The sequence below is a fragment of the Pieris napi genome, chromosome 20 (genome assembly GCF_905475465.1).
Source record: "Pieris napi chromosome 20, ilPieNapi1.2, whole genome shotgun sequence".
Lineage (NCBI taxonomy): Eukaryota > Metazoa > Arthropoda > Insecta > Lepidoptera > Pieridae > Pieris > Pieris napi.
The window spans coordinates 5,082,879-5,104,909 of NC_062253.1; the positions used below are offsets into that span (position 1 = coordinate 5,082,879).

General features: G+C 33.2%; 1 protein-coding gene across 1 annotated transcript; it reads right to left on the reverse strand.

Annotated features, from left to right (window-relative positions):
- Positions 1 to 1,740, reverse strand: LOC125060032. The gene has a single exon (XM_047664778.1). It carries the CDS (start codon positions 1,653 to 1,655, stop codon positions 30 to 32), a length of 1,626 nt encoding a protein of 541 aa, XP_047520734.1. The 5' UTR covers positions 1,656 to 1,740; the 3' UTR covers positions 1 to 29.
- Between the last annotated feature and the right edge of the window lie 20,291 nt (positions 1,741 to 22,031).

Here is a 22,031-nt window from a genome sequence, read left to right on the forward strand (position 1 = left end):
TATTTTTGAAACAGCTGCCGGCACAGAATTTATTTACGCACAAACGATTGCAATATACGAAATCCAACATAGAACAAAGTAGTATATATACTTAGACGAACACCCTTCATTATATTAATTCCCGCAATCCATCTTGATACTGTACTGTCAGTATAAAACGTTGGCCACTCTCCTGCACTGAGTTCCTCATATGTCTGCGCTTGTGGTCGTAAACAGCTCAACAAATGCAAGTATGCAGTATGCCCAGCTTCCAAAGCAGCCGCCACATCACCTTCAGCGAAAACATCTAATGCTCCCCACTCCAAAAGTCTACATCCAATCGTTGTAAGTTTTCTGAGCCCTAAATAGTCTCCACATTTCGGAACAAACACGTCATGAATATCTGTTTCCTTATAGCTCACCAAATCACCCGCTTCCTCTCCAAACAATCGAATTAGCTGGTCTACTACAGCCTCTTTGTTATTTATTATATTATCCTTAACCTTCAAGTAGCCAACAAGCGCGGAAAATTTTTCTTGGCTACCAGTCGTCGACATTCTTGGGCGTTCTGTTGCCCATATTATTGGCCCTCTAAGACTGAGAATATCACCACTATAACCGTAGCGTCTCCAAAAGTTATCTTCATACTGAATAACAAATTTCTTCGCCTTTCCGGAACACATTGTCGATGCTATTTCATATTCCTTTCTTGGCAACAAGTCCGAGCCCATTTGTATGTTTTTCAGCTGATCAGGTCTCAAGGCCATTGCAAGTAAACTGCAGATGTAGCTCGTCTCTCCTTTTATTCCGTTTAATATAACCTGCTCCTGAGAATAGGAACGGATTTCTTTAATTGTTTCAGCAGGATAAGTGATGCTGGCCACACTCTGTTGTAGTTTGCTTGTTAGGCGTTTTCGACAGAATCCTAATAGCTTCTCTCGCAATTTTGTGTTGTCTCCGTCGAAATGATTTCTTGCACTGGCACTTCTATAACATTGATGTAAGTAGAATAAAAGAGATACTGAATCAGCAGATGCACCGCAGACGAGTCTCACTGTTAGTCGCATAATATCTCTAGATGAACTAAAGAGTAAAGAGTTGCAGAGATGTTCTTCCATCGCAGTTCGATCATAGTACATTAACTGTCGCCTCTCAGACTCATCGTCTATTTTATGCGACTGAAAAAGACCTTTCATGTGTTGATCTAGCAACTCCTGATATTGATTCAATTCAAACCTTTCTAGGAAATTTAAATAGTCGAAGTCGTAGAAGTTATCTCTACATTCAACTATACTGCCATTTGTGCATTCGAAAAGCTTTCTAAGATCACTTTTAAAGAAATCTGGAGCAATAATTGCGTCTGGAAGAGGAATGTTAAATTCTTTAGAGTATAAAGCTAAGTAGTATCTAGCGACATTGTCTAGTTTTTCTTTAGCTGTTCCTTCACAAATGTCATCTTTTCTTTCTTCTTCTTCTCTATCTTCTTGGAAAGCAACGTTGCATTTGGAGTCATTTTTTCTGGTCGTAGCAAGGTCTAGAACAACTATTTCCATTGAATCCCCAAACTTCTTCTTTAATTTGTGAGCAGTAACGATTCCTGGGAGACTGCATCCCAAAATTATAACATCAGCTATTACATGTTTACTTTGCTCAAAGTCAGAAAACGACTGCACCATATCACAGAAAATGAGTTTTGAAAAGCCAAAATGTTTATATATACAGAATTATAAGGTTACAAAAATATTACGTTGACATTTTATGACATTTTATTTTTTTCATCATTAACATTTCATTTATAGTCTATTACATTTTGATATTTATAACAGACAAACTTTATTAACATGAAAATACTGATTTAGTCTAGGTCACCAATCAGTGTGGCTTGGGGCAGGCTTTTATGAGTCTATGAAACTGATCGTGTTTATAGTCAGATGACTTTCAATTCGAAACAAACCTTCTACGAGAAACATACCAGAGATCTCTAGTTGAGACGTGCCTGTTACGCATTATTAACCCCAGAGAAATCAGGAGAGATTAAACGCACCCTATCTATAACTACTTATAAAATAAAATATTACCGACAAATTAAGAATGGTCGAATGTCCATCTATCTATAATATGTGACGAAACTTTATCATATGACGGCGCCGGCGCACTCGTCATTACCGCGCCCCTGACTCACTGACGTCGAGGTCATTGCCACAAAATCGTTACCGATTATGGAACTGATTAAGTTAATCGCTCCTGATTAAGGTACGAATGATTAGCGTAATTTCGTCTTCATATATTATTTAATTATTAAATGAGATAAAATAAATAAGTCAGTGGCGCTACAACCTCTTTAGGTCTGGGCCTCAGATTTCTGAATCTGATTCATGATCATTTTTAAATCTAATAGACAAGTAGGTGATCAGCCTGCTGTACCTGTGTCGACTTTTTGGGTCGGTTTCCTCACGATGTTTTCCTTCATGCGAGCGAATGTTTAATGCGCACATAGAAAGAAAGTCCATTAGTGCACAGCCGGGGATCTAACCTACGACCTCAGGGATGAGAGTCGCACGCTGAAGCTACTAGGCCAACACTGCCTTGCGATTCTGTAACTCACTTTTCGAACTCTCACAGCGGTTTTCGCAGCGGCGGTCGCGCTCAAATCAGTCGTATAGCAGTCATTTTACGATTTGGCATTCTGATAAAAAATAAACTACAAGCTCCCTCCTTATCAGAATGCAGCTCACAAAAATGAGACATCGTTTGAAATTTCATGTTTGCATACCATCTGATGTTGTTGTATTGTTAGCAATAAACCTGCCTATTGTTCCACACAATAATTTTAATACGGCATAAAATCGTTACAGGTACTTGTACACAAGTGTTCACGTTTCGAGTGGTTCTATGACCCCAATCGTCATTCGTGTCAATAAAAATGAGGGGTATTTTTTAATAATCTATGTAATATGCGAATCTATAATCTATGTTACTTTTTTTGAACTAATACTTTCTAAATGTCACAGACTAAGTTTACGCTAATTGATTATTGAATGTCATAAAGACTGCATAAATGTAAATGCTAATACAGAACGAAGATGGACAGCGTTGCTTCAGCTATAAGTAATTTAAAACCAAATTGTCATTGATTATCGTAAGCAAGCTATTCATTAACATACAAATTACTGAGGTTGTGCCGTAAAGTAATAATACTTATTACCGGTTGAGAATATTAATAAACCAGTCGAGAAATTTGTATACGGTATTAATCGAATTAAAAGATCAAATCATGTGCACCATAAGTTTACGAACAATACGACCAGTATTTTTCATTAAAAACTCAACATAATGTCGGGTTCGCAAGCGCTTAGTTATAAATTACTAGGTATTTCCAGCTTGCTTCGCCTCTGGAATGATGCTGAAGTGTTGGAGATGAAAATATAACCTATATACCTACTTAATTATTACAGTGATTGCGTTTATGTTTTTCAATTACTTGTTTTGTCTATCTACATCTACGCACGACGTTATCAAGAATTATGTATTTATTACGCCATTACGATATTTAATCATCACTTTCTATTTAAATGTTAATTGTAATGATAGACTTATTATTCAATAATGATTGTTTTCTTAAAACACGTGTCGCCAATAAATAAGTGTGACAAAGCATTGTTTTAATATTTGAGATATATGATGTAGAACATATATTCTATTAATTTAAATAGCAAAACATAATTATTAAATCGTACGAATATTTTTAATCATTAAAGTTTTCGATTTAATATTCGAATGCTAAAAAAATTTTAAAACTCTAAATATCAGTCTTATTGAATCGTTTTTACAATGTCATTAATCACAGAGAAAACACAATTTGTCAGAAAAAGAAATAACAGGTCTAAAGACAATTTACTCTTTACTCGTTGACAACTAAGATATGTAGCGGTTTTACTGACCAAGGACCTTAGTCAAGATGCTTTAACTATACTACGTAAGTAGAAAGTCGAAAACTAAATCTGTATGATGTTCGTTCGTTCGTTTATAACCTCAAAGTCCAAATTTTATGCTTTAAATGAATATTTGTTTATAACAGAACACACAAATAGTAATAAATGTGCAAAAAATTAACCGAGCCATTAATCCAGTTATATGTATAGATATAAAGTATTAATTGCAAATGATACACGACGTATTAAAATCTCAGCGGGAATAGAACCCGGCGCTATGTTGTACGTGCGTCCGCGCACGTAGGCCACAATATGGAGTAGCTCCACTATCGCACGACACGAGATTTAGAAAGTTAATTTACTGACGCTAGATAAGAAATTATCCTAATGGTCCAAACATAATATGGTTGATAATAGTAATCACGTTAAATGTATCTTAATATTTAATTAAGATAGTTATATTGTTAGTTCTGAATTTAATCAAAGTCTAAAGAAATAACGTAAAATTTCATACAGCAAAATATGATAAAAATTAAGTAATAAGATCATAAAATACTTATTTTAAAAGTAAAGTTGAATTTAAAATCGAAAACCGGTATACGAGTACAAATCTTTAATGCGTGTTAAATGTTCATACGTACTAAGTACTTACATTACTTACATATTCTCACAAACTACCTTCTACCCAGCGCAGCCCGTAATATCTAATGTTAACATCATTCCTAATTAATCAAAGGTTACCCATGCTTTCGGAATTTAAATTATGAGTAATTAATTCCCTATAAGTAAACACTACAAAATACATTAAATTATTAAAGATCTTGTATATATTTTAAACAGTACTCAAGTATGTCTCTATCTCTATCTAAATTAGAAGTAACACTGCAAAATTAAGCAATTAAAAAATTAACTGAAAGCTAATTTTTAAGTTCATGAATTACACTTTATAAATCAATACAAAAGAATTAGAAAATACTAGAATTACAAAAGTCACGATTGAGCAGGATATAGGATATGGCTAAACAGTCTACATGAGTAGAAGACTTTTAAGACCTAGCCAATCATATGGAGTCAGGTGGCGTATTCCACTTTATGATGGTGACGTTTGACCCACGTTTGATCCTAAATGACTTGCCTAAAAAGTATGAGCTGTGAGATGAGCTCATTATATAAATCTATTTATTCATTTATATAATTGTTTAAAATACTGTTATGTTGCCAGAATCTAAATAAAAAGAGGTAATGTACATATAAAAACCGTGCTTCCGAAACATATTTCTCCGTTTTTTAATTGTTGTGTTATGTGTGCAGATCAAGCACCAAAGTATTTTGACGTTATACATCACGGCAAAAATTTGCAATACAATGGAAACGCTCAGTTATCGCGGGTGTAATGCGAATTGAGCTGGTTCCCATTCAGGTCGAGTTGACGACACGAGACAAGCTATGCCTGCTGAATTTACATTATTATACCTATAGCTGATAACATTTTTAGGCATTTGGCCGTAAGGCCTGTCGGAGGTTAACAGGCAGAATACCTATATAGTCTACCTATTCAAATTTAATGACGTGGAATAAGTGTTACCAGTATCTGATGTTGCATAGTAAACATATTTTTTTTTTTTTTTAATACAGAATACCATATAAGAAATTTTAAAAATATCAAATATATTATTCATTTTACTATTCGTAAGCTAATTACGATATTTTTAAAAATTTGACATAAGCTAATAATATTAAGATTTCATTCAAAGGAAAAAATATATACTACCCTAACTCTATGACACTTTTTCTTTAGTTCTGAGAGCTCAAACGCATCAACGCATTGGTAAGGATCTAGTACCTAATATAAAGTATTTGACGTATTTTAATAAACAACAAAAAAACCTTATCTATATTTTATCTCTATATTACGATATTTAAAATAAATTACTACCGTGTGTTCAAGGTGACAATGCTATTGTTAACTTGAAGATAATATAAAACTTCTTTTTGAAGGGTTAATTTAAGTTTGACTAAAATATTTTTTTAACAAATACATTCATAACCTTACTTTTAATAAAAGTTAGAATTAATTTCCAATAAATATATTATTGACGTAACATCACTTATGTAAATCGTAGATCGTATGATCAAGATATATCAATTATATATGTAGGTATAAATATTTGATATAATATTACAGAGGGGAAAAATATTCTTTTAAAATGATACACATTTATTTAATTGCCTTTTTCAGATATTTATTAATATACTATATGTATATAATATGCTAAAAGAGCCACACCAAAGTACTTGAAACTAAAGCCTTAAGAAATAAAAGAAAAAAAATAATAGATTGAAAGAAATAGAGAAAAAAAAAAAACAAACGGAGCAAAGGAATCATACCACATTGTCCGAGAAAGAACTTTTTAAAAAGTTTTTAAAAAATGATAGTAGCGTGTTTGTTACCATGGAGATATCATAAAGCTAGACCACGTTTAATAATAAGGGTCAAGTGTAGCATACAAATCGATTGATATTGCTGAGAACCAATCAATACGTTATGTAAATGACGCGTTGATTGGATTAAATTTCGCGCTTATATCAAATTTATTTAAATGTGTTGTCATGTAATAGAAAAACCGTAGGTATAGATATCTTAGAATAGTATCTCGTTTTAAAGTTTTCATAGGAATTCCATCAAACAGTCAAGGGGCTTCGTATGCAACGTATTCTACACAAAAAACGCATTCTACGCACGCCGATCGATGTGGATATATATTTACCGGATGGTGCCATAACGTCACTGTAGAATGATAACCTCGTATGTCAAAAAATCATTTGTTTTTTATTCTTAGACTCTTATGTCATTTTACTGATATAATCATGAAGTACCTTGTACCTTTTACTATCCAAAACTATAGACAAAAACAGCTAAGTAATAATATTTTAACGAACGTTGACGAAATTAATCCTTTTTTTTCCGTTTCCTGTAATGTTTGGTTCTTTTGACATACGAGGTTACAGCGACGATAATATTATTTACTAACATTGTGTTTTTTTTTTAATTTGTAATTTTTGTATTTCTATCTTCTGCTTCTGCTATAGTTTTGGTTACTTGTGTGATACACAATTAATTTATCAGCTAGCTTAATGTTTTAGTATATTTTCTCATTTGAGTGAAAGTTGTAATCCGTGATCCGCCTTCTGTGTTACAGACACAATGACACATGAATAATTTTTGGGTTTGAAACTTGCCCAACTCATGTTACCTTCACCGTTGAATATATAGATAGAATAATCCATTAGTTCCCAGTAGTGTTTCTACAGGTTTCAGAGTCAGCACAAACCTGCATGTGTAATGTATCTGATATATTCAAACTGGTCTTATCCAGTATTTTCTTGCTTTAACTTCACGATGTACGTAACACCTTTATAGTAGCGGGTGTAAATAGTTGGATATAAAAACAAGCTCTAATTAAGATGTTAAGCTTCGGCAGACAAGATCAGTAAACTTGTATGCATTGAATTGGAATTCAGAGAAAATTATTATACATATATTTAAATTCATACGAGTATAACTAAGACTTATCATTAGGGGAGAAGTTATTCAAAAGTCAGTCAAAATTATTTATTCATATGGGAAACACAATGTACACTTATGAACGTCAAAAAAGAAATATATCTACATTAAATTGTTCCAATTTTACATTTAATGCCAGTTCTCAAATAAAGGGCGTAGAACGGAAGAGAAGAACTGGCAATAAACTCTCCGCCACTATTTTTTTAATCGCCTTCTTTCTCATTGTGTCGACTACAATGCTGCATTTTTGTACCACGCTATCCTTAGTTTAAATGACATCAACGCTACAGATATTGAAAGAACCAGTTATTTTTTTTATTAATAACAAAAAACAATAACTATCCTATAAATATATCCGTGTTCCGAAGATACTGGCAGAACCCCTTTGAATAGCCAGACTAAATCTTTGTCCGACGTAGCTTCCAGCTCTTCACCTGTGATGTCGACTAACCTTTTTGCTTTTTCCTTGAAAAGCCTTATAGCGCTAGGACCCCACGGACCAAGGATCTCGACATCGAATGGGACAAAGAAAATACTATATCGATTAGGCATGCAAAAGTTTCGGAATCGCCGTCGGTTTCTCTGCTGGAAGTTACTGAGTACTGGCGCTAAATAGAATAACACCTCGCTAACATCTCGGAGCAAGTAATAAAGTAAACAAGTTAGCGAGCTTTGTATAAAAAAAGTGCGTGCGTTTTAAGTACACATGTCAGAAGTGATATATTTTTACAAATCTACATCTTTAGATTTCCGAGACATAGAGGGAGGGAAAAATGAAGATGTGTTAGGAATTTAATGAATTTAAATGTCATTAAAATATTAAAAATGTGAAAATTAATACAAATTATAAATTTAATTTTTTAAATTTATTTTTCGATAATAAAAACACGCATATTAATTCACAATTCGTAATTAGAGATTTCAATAAATTATTTCGAATAAAATATAAAATACTAATATTTTATAAATTCTTTTTACGAAATTTATTTTTAAAAATAGAATTTCTATAAGTTAATTCAACATTCGCACTCTCTCTCCCTTTTCTTCGACAAAAACGCTGCCCATCTTCATGACGTTTTTTAAAAATTTTACCCCCATGCGCCTAAAGAAGTTTCACTTCAATAAATGTATGATCAACACTGAAAAGTGTTTTTTAACCCACATGTAATGTGGTTATGACCTCGTGCTAACAAAATCACGACCACATTAACTGTGCACTAAAAGTTTAACGATGCGTCCAAGAATATACTACCCACTTATTTTATCTGACATAAACCGGGTTATTCATTTTAAAATTCAATTTCAAGACAAACCTTTACTACTTTTATTTAAAAAAAGTGCGTGCGTACAAAGTACACATGTCAGAAGTGAAACTTCTTTGGAAAACTAATTTTTAGGTCTTGTTCATATTTTATACAAATCTAATCTAATTTATACAATCTTAAACTTAGTTAAAGTTAGTTTAAAACTCTTTCTCTCAATCTTTCTTACTATAGCTCACTCCCACCTCTCGCTCCATGGCACTGTGCGTGATGCGATGTTCGCTCTATCTCACTCTCTCTCTCTCGATCTTTCTCACTTGCTTGCTCCCTACTCTCACTCCATGGCTATTTGCTTCTCACTCTCTCTCAATCGGTCTCAATCACTCTCTCCCTTTTCTTCGACAAATACGCTGCACATCTTCGTGATGCTAATATTATTATTGCGTTTCATCCATTTTTTTAAAAAATAAAAATTTTACCCTCATATCCTGAAGAAGTTAACTACTACAACTAGGGCTCTACAACCCCATATAGGCCTCAGATTACATACGTTTCTTGATCATTTTTATTTCATAGACAAGTAGGTGATCAGCCTTCTGCCTGACACCTGTAGATCTTTTCCTTCACGTTACGAGCGAGTGACCATGCGCACATAAAGTCGATCTTAGGGATGAGAATCGCACGCTGAAGCCACTAGGCCAACACTATTTTGACTTTAATTTAAAAGCCTTAAAATACCAATGTTAGTTTATTTATACAAAATCGCAAAATTACAGCTGATTGTTTTACAATTATAAGTTGGTATTTAGGACGGGTTTAAGTAGGTACTTATATAAATAGATTTTAAAATATAAAAAAAGGAACATTTATTCCAAAAAAGGAATAAGTACTTAATAATATAGATTATGTTAATAAAATTAATCGCAAAACTAAACTCTACTTCTCTTCTTCTTCAGTCGCACTCTTCATTTCTTAAGGTCGTGTTAGTGGCGCTGCACAACTTCCTCCACCATTCCCTGTCTTCGGCAAGCCTCTACGCCTGGGTGATTGTAAGACCCGTAATGGCCTTTACTTGGTCCAGCGGGTAGGGGATCGGCCTCGAGGTCTGGTGCCCTCCACTCTGCCAGTCACGATGAGTTTGTCTAGGCTTACTGGATATCTGCGCATTACATGTCCAAAAAAAACTACACTAACTACTTTTGGCTGGAACAAATAAATATTTTTTTAAATTTACTAGTGGACCCGACAGACGTTGTCCTGCATGATATTTCAAGCAATTAGTAAAGCAAAGTATGAAAGTACCGACTGCAGCGCCATCTGGCGGTCTCAGCGGCATCTGATTTGTGAATCTAAACCATTCCCAGATCCCCTTGAACACACACAAAAAATTTCATCAAAATCGGTCCAGTCGTTTGAGAGAAGTTCAGTGACATACACACTCACAGAAGAATTATATATATAAAGATTACGTTATATGGAGAGAAACAATTTAAAGATATAAAAAAAATTAAAAGTTTCGTTTTATTTAGTACCTAGGATTTTATTCCGGAAAATCGAACAGTTCTATGGTGTAGCATAACGAAACGTTGAATGTGGTATTTAGCTACTAAAGGTTAGCCTTTTTAATACCCATACTACAGTATTACCACATTAAAAATCTTATGACGAAATTTAGTTTGCGGGTCAGATAGTTTCTAATAAAGTCTTTTATTTATTTGAATAATTTTAGTTGATATACCTAAATGGTATTTCCGTTCTCCGACTCATCGGTTTCAAAAAAATCAAAATTCCAATTCGAGAAATAAAATGGATCAAGATAATTTCCTTATTACAGAAACCCAAAATAAACTCATCTTTATTCATACTAAATTGACTTTCCTCAAAATTTGTTAATGCAGACTCAATAAAAAGAATTTTAAGCGAGATGATACCTACAGCATTATGTTGCATTAGACGTTTTACAATTCTTTATATTTTCGTATTGGTCATGGGATCACGGCAGTTATTGTTTAGGTTACATTTTCAATTTTCATCCGCTGCGCAAAATCTGCCCAACAGATGTGCTGAATGCCGATACTAGTTCAATATGTATATATTATTTATTCAACTAAACATAACATTCAAAATTTGACGACTCATTGGTCTAGTGTTTAGTAACCCTGACTGCGAATCCATGGGTCCCGGGTTCGATCCCCGGCTGAGACGAACATCGATGTGATGAGCATTTGTGTTGTGCTTAGGTATTGGGTGTTTAAATATGTATTTATATGTCTATCTATCTATAATATGTATGTATATCCGTTGCCTAGTACCCATAACACAAGTTTCACCAGCTTAGCATGGGACTAGGTCAATTGGTGTGAATTGTCTTTAAAAAAAAAATATATATATATATATAGTATTTACAATTTTTTTAACCTACATAGTAACAACATTTTCTTTTAATTAATTATTAATTATTTTAAAAAAGCTTTTCAACAATTTAGGTTCAAAATGATTTCTCACATTTGTCTATTGTATTTCCACAGGTCACTGCACAAAACATCACACATATTTTAATTACATAACTATTATTATTTGTTATCCTAAGCATATACTATTGGGGAATAAAAAACAATGCATTTATTGCAAATATACTACATCATTTTAATTCCTTATACGATACGCAATAATTCAAACCACTGAGTAAAATAATAGACATTCTTTATGTAATAATTGTCTCTAAATGAAAAATTGCTCGTAAAAGCAAATATTTACAGCCGCATTTAAATTGTGTTGATGAGTAAAATGGCAACATTACAAGATCAAATGACATACGAGCGAGGGAAGTGAGGGAAGGTACCAATTACAGAAATGTGAGCCCCTATAGCCGCCAAAGGTTGTATGTAACCGAGTTCTACATTTGATTTTCACCTTTATGTCTGTGGGGTAGAGTTGACAATGCATTGTGGATAGTGAGAGATTTGCAGTGGAAGTAATTTGGCATAGATTTGATATTTGCAATGGGTGCACCGACCTGCCTCCCAGTCACGTAGGCACTGTCTGTTGGGGAAATCTAGGAAAAGCGCAAGAGTTGGATCATTGTCTATAAGTATGTTATTCAAAAATAGCTATTAGCCATTCAAAAATGCGGATAACACTATATGTGAATGTAGAAATTAGATAACATTTAGGACATCATGTAGAATTGCAATTGGAAAATAATTTTGGAAATCGTCCAAGTTTTTAGTTTTTTTTAATTTAATAATTACAGAGATATGTACTAATGTGTTTTTTAGAACCAAAATACACACAATTTGTATTTCAGAAATATAATAACTCCTCAACAATATTTCTCAAAATGTATTAAATAAGTTATACTGTTTACTGGGAGAAAACAGTATAACTTATTTACTACAGATAGGATTACCCTTTCCAAATAGTTTGTATACTCATTATAAAATATTTAATAAGACACTTGGGGCTTCCCTACTTACGCCTTATATTTCAAAATGTGTGTGGTTGATAAATAAAGAAACCAATCGAATGATTCATAGTCCTAGTTTCTATATTTAGTGTTTGCTTATCACCTTCTTAGGAGAAATATTACCTAAATGAAATTCTTAGTAAAGTATTGGTAATTAGGTTTCACATGACGAAATTATAAGTTGAAATTTTTAGTCGTTTTAATATATTTATATATAGTGGTATAATGTCTATATGGTATGGAGCGTCTGCGTTGTTTAGAGGCTATCACCCAGAGTGGGTTCGATTCCCGACGTTGTTGGTTTCAGGTTGGCTCAGTGGCTTGAGGTCGGAGGTTTTAATGTTTTGACGACTCATTGGTCTAGTGGTTAGTAGACCTGACTGCGAATCCATGGGTCCCGGGTTCGATCCCCGGCTGAGACGAACATCGATGTGATGAGCATTTGGTGTTGTGCTTAGGTCTTGGGTGTTTAAATATGTATAATTTATATGTCTATCTACCTATAATATGTATGTATATCCGTTGCCTAGTACCCATAACACAAGCTTCTCCAGCTTAGCATGGGACTAGGTCAATTGGTGTGAATTGTCTTAAAATAAAAAATAAAAAAAATTAAATGTATACATTTAACACAAAGTCGATGAAGGAGAACATCGTAATGTATGCCTGACACCCAAAAATCGCCAGGTGTCAGGCACAGAAGGCTACTTGTAATAGAAGTAAGAAATGACCCCGAAACGGATACCTACAGAAATCTAAAGGCCAGTTGTAGCGCCACTCGTTTTTTGTATACAAGCATTTTTAAGTGTTTATGCATTATTATTATGTATATAAACACACTAGCAGCCTTATAAGCTGATGCGCGTGTATTTTGAGATTTGGAGAAACTATCCAATCCATTTTTAAAAGAGTTCAAAGATGGTGCACTGATTACACTTTCCGGAAGCCTATTCCAGTCGGCCACTACTCGGTTTGGGAGAAAGTTCTTTAGGGAATTTGAGTTATGTTGAGTGGTCTTAAGTTTTAAAGAACTACACTCCTCAAATGTGTATTTTCACAATAAAGAGCTACTCAATTCCTGGAACATTATAGTGGCCAGTGAGGATTTTATAGGTTTCAATGAGATTTCCTCTTAATCTCCTACTATATATATATATAAGAAATATTATTAAGGATTTTTTTTAAAATGAATCACAAAATTGTTTCTCTGAAATACAAAGTTTTTATTTTATTCATCACATTTTATAATACAATGCACTTATGGTCTAACTATAACAATTATTCTCACCTGAAATACAAAGAAACGACATTTAATGTTCACTTATCCTTTAATCTATCTTTTTACAATACAATGCACTAAATTAATCTGCACGTCACCCGCCATTTAATCGCGCGTCACTCCGACGCGTCCCTTACCAACTTTTACAGACAACTTGTAAGGCGTCAAATTCAAATTAATGAAATATCATTTCATTACATATATTTATGAAAGATAAATACTTAAATATTCGAAACAGTACTTTCAGAGTCCACAGTAACAGTTTGGCTTTATAATAAATCAATATACAGGCAATAAAAAACCATGCCTTCAAAAGATCATAATTACAAGGTGGAAGATGTATTTATGACAAAATATCATATTTATCGTGCTTTTGCTTCACAGACAGATAGTAATTAACGTTGCGCAACGAATCTCGTGCCAAAACTGGTTTATCTGATCTCAGTCATATTTTCGCTTTTTAATTGAATTAAATACACTTCGTCGTATTTAAACGAATAATTTAAAACATTTAGGAATTCGATTCGCCAGTTGCGGGGAATTTTCGGAAATTATATTTTAAATTAACAACTATGTAATCTATTGCATTTGTGTTCGTTTGTATCGCTAAGGGCCGGTTTTTTGATCCGTAGTCAAATACACTTTAACCTTTTGTTATCTTAACTATTACTATTACTAATGGTTTAATCGAAACTGAATTTTTTGATTCATATCCTAACCATAGTCAATGGTAACCATAAAACTCGATGGGTGGACCGTTTGGCTAATTATGATCTTAAAATAAATAATAGTTTAAAAAATCTAAAAAACACGCCATTAAAGCACATCAAACTAAAAAGTTAAAAATAATTCCTAATTTAGGCTGAAAATGGTAATGAACAAAAAATACTGGTATTATTGTGAAAAAGCGTGGGTTGCTCGATAGACGAAAAATATGACACAGAGCGCCCTATTACTATTATTTATTTTTTAGTTAATTATTTTATTTTTTTTTTCATTTTTTTTTTCGGATTATTGCATTGTCATCGATCTTTGACAGGTGCGCAAAAAAAAAATTAAATCTGTCCGTTAAAAGTGGGTCAAAATAGAGTCCGAAGGAGTCGGTTACATACATACATACAGGTGAAGCTAATATAAAGCGTGTAATATTTGTGGAAGTTCAGGGAGGGTTAAAACGGTGGGAAACATAAATATTAACCAGAGATAATTACTAGAAACGATAATTGAATTTTTCAATAAAAACTGTTTCTAGCTGGGAAATATGTATATAATAACTGAGTATTTTTAACATAGTGCTGGCTTCGAAAACAAAATTGAGAGGTCGCTTTTTCTCACATGTTACCGTTACGACGAAAGTTAAAATTAATTCTGAAAATAATAATCAGGTTTCGACAGCTCCAATTTTAGCACCGATAAGCGCTAAGTGCGTAATTACAGTCTTTGAACACGATTATTTTCAAGTAATTTAAGGGAATTTGTATACGTAATAATTTTTGTTATTTGGTAATTCCTTTTGGATTCCTATTTATTGGCTGTAATTTGTAGAAATCAGAGACAATAGTTACATATGTAAGAGGATAGTAAAATTACGACACAATATAATTCTTACATTAACGTACGTTTTGGTAACGTAGGCGGAGATATAGATATTAAATTTATCATATATATATCATAGATTGCGTACCGTGTGAATGACATTATCACATGCTTAGCCATGTGATCTTACCGCAACGAAAATAGCACCAAAATACCTATGACACACCCAAAATAGCACCAAAATTGTACCTAAGACACACCCACTGCAATTCAAACTTATGAGATGTAATTCTAATTTCAAATGTTTCTGCAAATAAAAATAATCTTTTTTATATAATATAACTAGCTGACCTGGCTAACTTCGTTCCGCCCTACAACCTTATAAAATCGTTGTTACTTTAATTTAACTTATTTTAGGATTTCATTAATGTTTTTTGCAAATACAGAAATGTTTTATTGCTTGTTGTTCTTTCGCAATGGCAGTTTTACACATTAGGCATCTTCTCTCTAGCGTCAATATGGCGATACTGCATGTTAAGCACTTTCTGATATCCAACATCTTTTGATCAGGATCAAAGCATGGTTATGCATCTCCTCATTCACCTTTAGATCGGAATTTCTTGAACTGACACGAATTCGACGTAAAATGTTGCGTAGTTTTGTCAACAGATCGCACCATATGATTTTTGCATTCGTAAAATTAATTAATTTATTTATTGTTATTCGATAACTTATCCGATATTTTATTTTATTTTATTCGGGACGGAAACAAATCCAACAAATCAAAAACCATGGCAATCGGTCCAGCCGTTCTCGAGTTATAAGTGTTGTAACAAACACGACTTTCTTTTATACATATAGATAATATTTTCAATAAACATTTCAACATAAAGTACAACTTACCAACAATAAAAACTTTTTCAGCGTGAAATGACCAGTGAAAGTAGTGTTCCATCTAAAATGCCTTAAACAGTAAACACCCTTACAAAAGGATATCGATAATATTTAACTTTGTACTTAAAATACACTAGAATTGATAAGCTCGATATTTTTCAGTTGGTATTAAAAATCTAAATAAATGACAACTTTTGACAATTTGGAATCGTAGTATTTATTTTGCAACTGTATCTGAATCTACTATTTAAATAAAATAAAACATATTTAATTATTGGTAAGGTGGCCTTTTGTATCTATATGTATGTACAAAACTAGACACCTACATATAAATATATGCATATGTGTATACAACAATAACAGTGTTGGCTTAGTGGCTCTTTTCCCTGAGGTCGTAGGTACTGTCCCTGGCCGTGCACATAGGTACAGTCCATTGAGACTTTCTATCTATGTGTGCGTATCATTTGCTCGTACGGCGATGGAAAACATCGTGAGGAATCGTGTCTCAAATCCAAAAATCTATGAAATAAAAATGATCAAAGAAACGGATGCAATCTGAGAGCCAAGATTTAGGGTTGTAGCGCCACTGAATTATTATTATACATACCAACATTTTAACAATAAATTTATAATTATAATATATGGATTGATAGTGTGACGTCACTCGTTAAAACGTCACCAAATGACTTCGATCTCGACCCGTACGAGTTGTTTAAAATAACGATATGACGAATAGTCATGTGACGCGTCACGAGTGTTGGTACAATAGAAATAAACTTTAAACATCTGAATCTCACCTTGCTAATCTGTTATCTTTGGTTGTTACTCACACGTCACAGAACATTTAATACAATAACATGATGGGCTTTGTAGGACTTTTTGAAATTATACTTTTTTTTGGCGCGTTAGGGAAATATTATGTCACAAAAAACCGACACCCTGAATATCGTTGTGATTTTCAGAGTCGTGTTTATTTAAACCAAAATAATGAGTTCTATACGAGAAACCATGTTCTAATGTGATAAAAAAACATAGTGTTTATTGTAAAATATCATGATTAGTACATATTATATCGTTTCGATTGGAAGTGACCATTAAAATGGACAAGAAAAATGCAATTCGAAGAGGGAAACGTCCCTTTAAAGTGCTCGAAGAAAATTATTACTGACATAACTTCTAACGCGTGTACAAAAGTACACACATGTTTTATTTTGTATTCTTTACATATATAAGTCGTCTCAAAGCAGAAGGAGAGAGAAGGGTGAAGATTATCCCATCCTGCAACACACATGTCCACACCCGACGTAGATTTTTAACCCCGAAGACTCTTTGCGGTCGTAGAATTTAATTGTCCGGCTGTCTAGGACCAAAGACAATTGAATTAATTATCTTTAGTACCTGCAGTGTAACTCGTCCTTTGGTACGGGAGATGCGCAAATGCAAAATTATAAAATAAAATTTATATGTATGAATGATACATGATAAAGTTGTGTTTTAGGAAAACTCTTGGATAGTTTCTCATTAAAGATATATAATTAAGAATGTTTATTTTAAAATACAACACATTTAACCATTTAGAAGTTTTTAGGAATTTTATCTTTTCAAAACAAAGCGTAAAGTTTGTAAAGCAGTAAGAAAACTAAGATTGAATAGCAAATTTTTATTTTTAAATGGTTTATTAATAGGTTTCTAAGTAAACATAATAAGGTTTTATATCGAAACAAAAACATGAAATGCTAAGTTGTATTGTGTTTCTGCTTTCCAAGGAATTATTTATATTTGTACGTGATAAAACGCAATAATGCATAGTATTATCGCTTCTTTCCCAGAGGTGTTATGAATTCTAGCACTTAACTTTCATATATTTGTTATAATACATTTACAAAACATCATACTCTATACTATAATCAGATTTTATTTAATTAAGGATTATAAAAATTTCGTCAAGATACATAACATGATAGACATTTTTATTTTGGAATATGTATAATATTGTATTCTATATTACTGAGCTCTTTTCCCGGAACATTTTTCACAGATTTAATTTGTGTATAAGCTTTTAAGTTTTAACTTATCGGCTCAACCATAAAAGGTAGATTTAGATAAAGTATATCTACATATACTAAAAAAAGATAATTAAGATTTATCGTAAGTTACATTAATAATAACTTTTAAAATAGTATTTCTCAAGTACTCATTTTTTGGTTTATAATCAGGAACTACCGATCGTACTTTTAGAAGAGCGTACTATGTATAGACAGGCTAAAACGAATCATATATGTACCTACTGTAAATTGACTCTAGCATCATAGCACCGGAAACAACGTTAAGGAAAGCGCAAGTAAGAAATATTTCTCTATGCTACCCTATAGAAATTGTTCCCTTTTCCGAATAAAAACCATAACTACACAAAACTATTTTTTTTTATATTTTTCCAATTTTTTTCTCTCCATAAGAACCTTCCTCAGAGATCAAGGAATAAATTAAAAAATACTCGAATTGGTCCAACCGTTCTAGTTTTGCACTTAGCAACATATTTTGCGATTCATTCTAATTAATATAGATGTGGGTTAATTTCATAACAATGTACGATAGTAAACTATTATCGTAGATTGTACGATAATTTAATATAAAGGTATATCAATCCGGTCATTATCTTGAAAATTTTACGGTCCTGGTACGATGTATAGTTTCATGTTGTGAACATCATGATCAAGATCCATAAAAACGCGCCACTTATTATAATTTTTTTATGGGCGAAACGAGCATGCACTTTGGATGAAGTGATAACCACAGCCCATGGACACCTGTAACGCCGTCGACTACCGGGCGTTTTGATTCCAGGGAATGGTGCGCACTTTTCTTGAAGGCCCCTAAGTCGTATGGGTTCGGAAATACCCTTACTGACAGCTGGTTCCATAATGAGGTGGTAGTCGGCAGAAAGTGCCTTAAAAAGTGTTTTTAGCCAACGCCAGGCGTCGAGAATGGAATTTCGCATTCTGCCTCAAATTCGGATGATAAAATACTGCAGGTTATTACATAATTGCTTTATCAATTAACAACTTTATGTATAAAATTAGACGTAATTGCTCTCTTTAAACTGACGTAATATTTCGTCTCTTTCTGTTTAATTGTCATAAGGCTTTGAAGATAAGAGTCAGATGACCTTTTAGTTGCAACTGTCTCGCACAACTCGTGTTTGTGCATACGGTACAAATTTATTTAGAAGATTAATCTGAAACTGTTTTCGTATGTGGAACTACCGCGCAGGAAGGTTCGGTAATTACCACAATTTGTCGATTCAGCTCAAAGTCAGGGCTCAGAGGTCAATGACTTTCGTCCCCTTGCCAACCTTGAATTAAATTATATAAGACTTAAACTCGCCCAAACTTGATAATATGGGCATTTTTTTAAAATTAAAACGCATTAAGAAGGCTTTTTTACTTATTGACTCCGTCTATATATACTATGTGAAGTATTCGGTAATGCATGTAATCCCGAAGTCTTGGACTCTACTCCCAGCGATGACTGGACTGATTGATTCTCAAAATACCGGTTCTATGATCTATATAGAACTTGAAGTATATAGGTTCTACGAACTAAAAAAATAAACAAACTTGACATTGACTAAACACATACATACATACTTTAGAGGCCTTGTCACTGAATCGCTCTCTTCTAGGTAGTGCGTTTTGAAAAGAAGTGCAGCGTAACATAAAAATTTTTATATAAGATTATAATTCTGTGATAGAAATATTTACCAGGTACAGAAAATTTAAAAATTATAAAGAAATATTATTGAGAGGAATTGGAAAAAAAATCGGTTGTCTGTAAAATCGGTTTACTGGCGATAGTTGAACGTGACAAGGTCATAAAAAAATTCTGATGGAATGGTTGTATTTTTCAAAAGAAAATTTTAATTTAATTGTTTGATAGATAATTTGTATGGATATAGAGAAGGAGGTGAATGGAAATCACAATTGAATTGATCGATTACAATATAATCGATATAATACAATTTATACTTTATATACAATAAAGATGTCGCGCTGCCGAACGCGGAGGCCGATTGTGCCTCTTTGTCGCTCCTTCCGCGCTCTCGCTTGCACTTTAAGCCTTAAATGGAACGCCTCATAGCGAGGTAACGCCGCATGCGTCATGTTTTTTCGTGCGTGCAGCCGGCTCCATCGAATTAAATAAGACGTTGTCACGTCAACAAATATTATTTTACTATTATTTTGTGACTAGTCTGTTTATGAATAAGGATAATATACGTGACACTACATTTAAGGCTCATATACACCAAGGATCGAGGTACATTCTGATATTTCTTATTAATATAAACAATCCGATGTTTAGCTGTTATTATAATAATAACTTTATTCGTGACAGAAATATGGTTGTGACAAAATTACACTACACACACAGCCCCTGAGTTGTGGGTAACTAGATAACAATTATTCCGTGGTACATGGTGCATGTTTATAGAATTTCTTTTAAGAAAAAACTGTGCTACTTAAAGTGTACTTAGTGTTGCATCATTAGTGTATAAACTAATATTTTTATCAACTCTTGGTTCATTAAATACGTACTTAGAATTATTCCAAAACATCTTAATCTAATGTTTTACGTCTCCTGGATTGAAACAGAGGGCGTCCGAAATGACCAATCATCGCCTTCGGTTGTGATCTTGGCATTTTATCATGCTCCAAGTCTTTCCAGCTCTCATCTGCTGCTGGCACCTAAACCTCAATAGCTATCCCGACGTTTTCGTGCCTAATTGCGATATAGTTACCTCAACATCCGTAACGATGTCTCCTTGAGATCGTGCAGTGCAAAAATTCAACAGTAAAGTTTGTATCATTATGTATTGCTATTTTGTTACAATGGAAGCAGACCGACAGCAATCCCTGAGATGTTGTTCCGTGCGATCTCAAGGTTAGACATAAGCGCTACTGATATTGATTCATTTATACCAAAACTTTGGGATCGATTTCGCTATTGGAAGTTACACAGTACCAATCATCAGGTTTCTTTGAGACTTCCTTCTAGGTTCCAATCAAACGCCTGCCTATCTTAAAGGTACAGATAAAATTATGTTTGACGTTGCCTTTAAAAGATCAGGTTTCCTGAAGGGATTCATCTCAAGTATTACGGAAACTCCGGAGAATCTTTAAATTATTATCCTTATTTATTGGCGTTTATTTAATAACAACGGTTTTCCTGAAATAAATCATGTTTTAATCAATGTTGAAGATACGGCCTACAAAATATAGATAATTTAAATGATAATTTAAAACCTGGGGTCAATATGGGGTAGACAGCGATCACTGATGTCCACTGGCTACGGTCCTGACATACCCTTGCTTCATCCACTATCATCCACTTCACCACGCAGGCTCATCGGTTATGGGAACTTTTGACTTGTCCCTTCTCTAGTACTTCTCTCCTTTCGCAACACCTAATGCTAAAAAATCAAACATCACAAAACATCAAAAAGATTTAAGGAGTTTTTATTATATTTTATTTAATATAAAAGAATATAATCTTATTGATAAATCACTCGATGAATCAATCTTGATACTATTTTAGCAAATATTACTAATATGTTGTTTGTTAGCAATACCTGTTATTTATTTTCACAATAAAATTTGTCAACAATTTCTTAAAGGAATTTTTCGATGTAGTAATTTTCTTTCTTTAACCCTATATAAGTTGGGTTGGGCGTTCCCGACAATGACCTCTGCCAGGCTCTTCCATTATGTTTCTTCTCTTCCAACCCTTGACCATGTCTTTCTTGCCTGCAACCAGGCAACGAACATCATATCATTCCAATCTCTTCTACTATCTGCGTTGTTTTATTTATTAAGTTCCTTCACATTATCCTGTCCTCGCAAAGCCCGTCCATCTTCACTTATCCTTATCCTTTCAAGTACTCTTTGTAAGGTGCTATTCTAGTATTTTTTTAATGTAAGAATTTCTCCTACCATATTTTTATACACAATTCTGTTATACATTAGATGCGAATGAAACAAATTATTGATTTTATTTAGTATAACTGTAATGCTCAGTGCGATGTTCACAATCGCACAAATATGTAGGCTATTTAAAAATTGCG

What these genes read in the sequence shown, in the direction of transcription:
- LOC125060032 (XM_047664778.1), bottom strand. Translation starts at nt 1,655, where the DNA reads ATGGTGCAGTCGTTTTCTGACTTTGAGCAAAGTAAACATGTAATAGCT.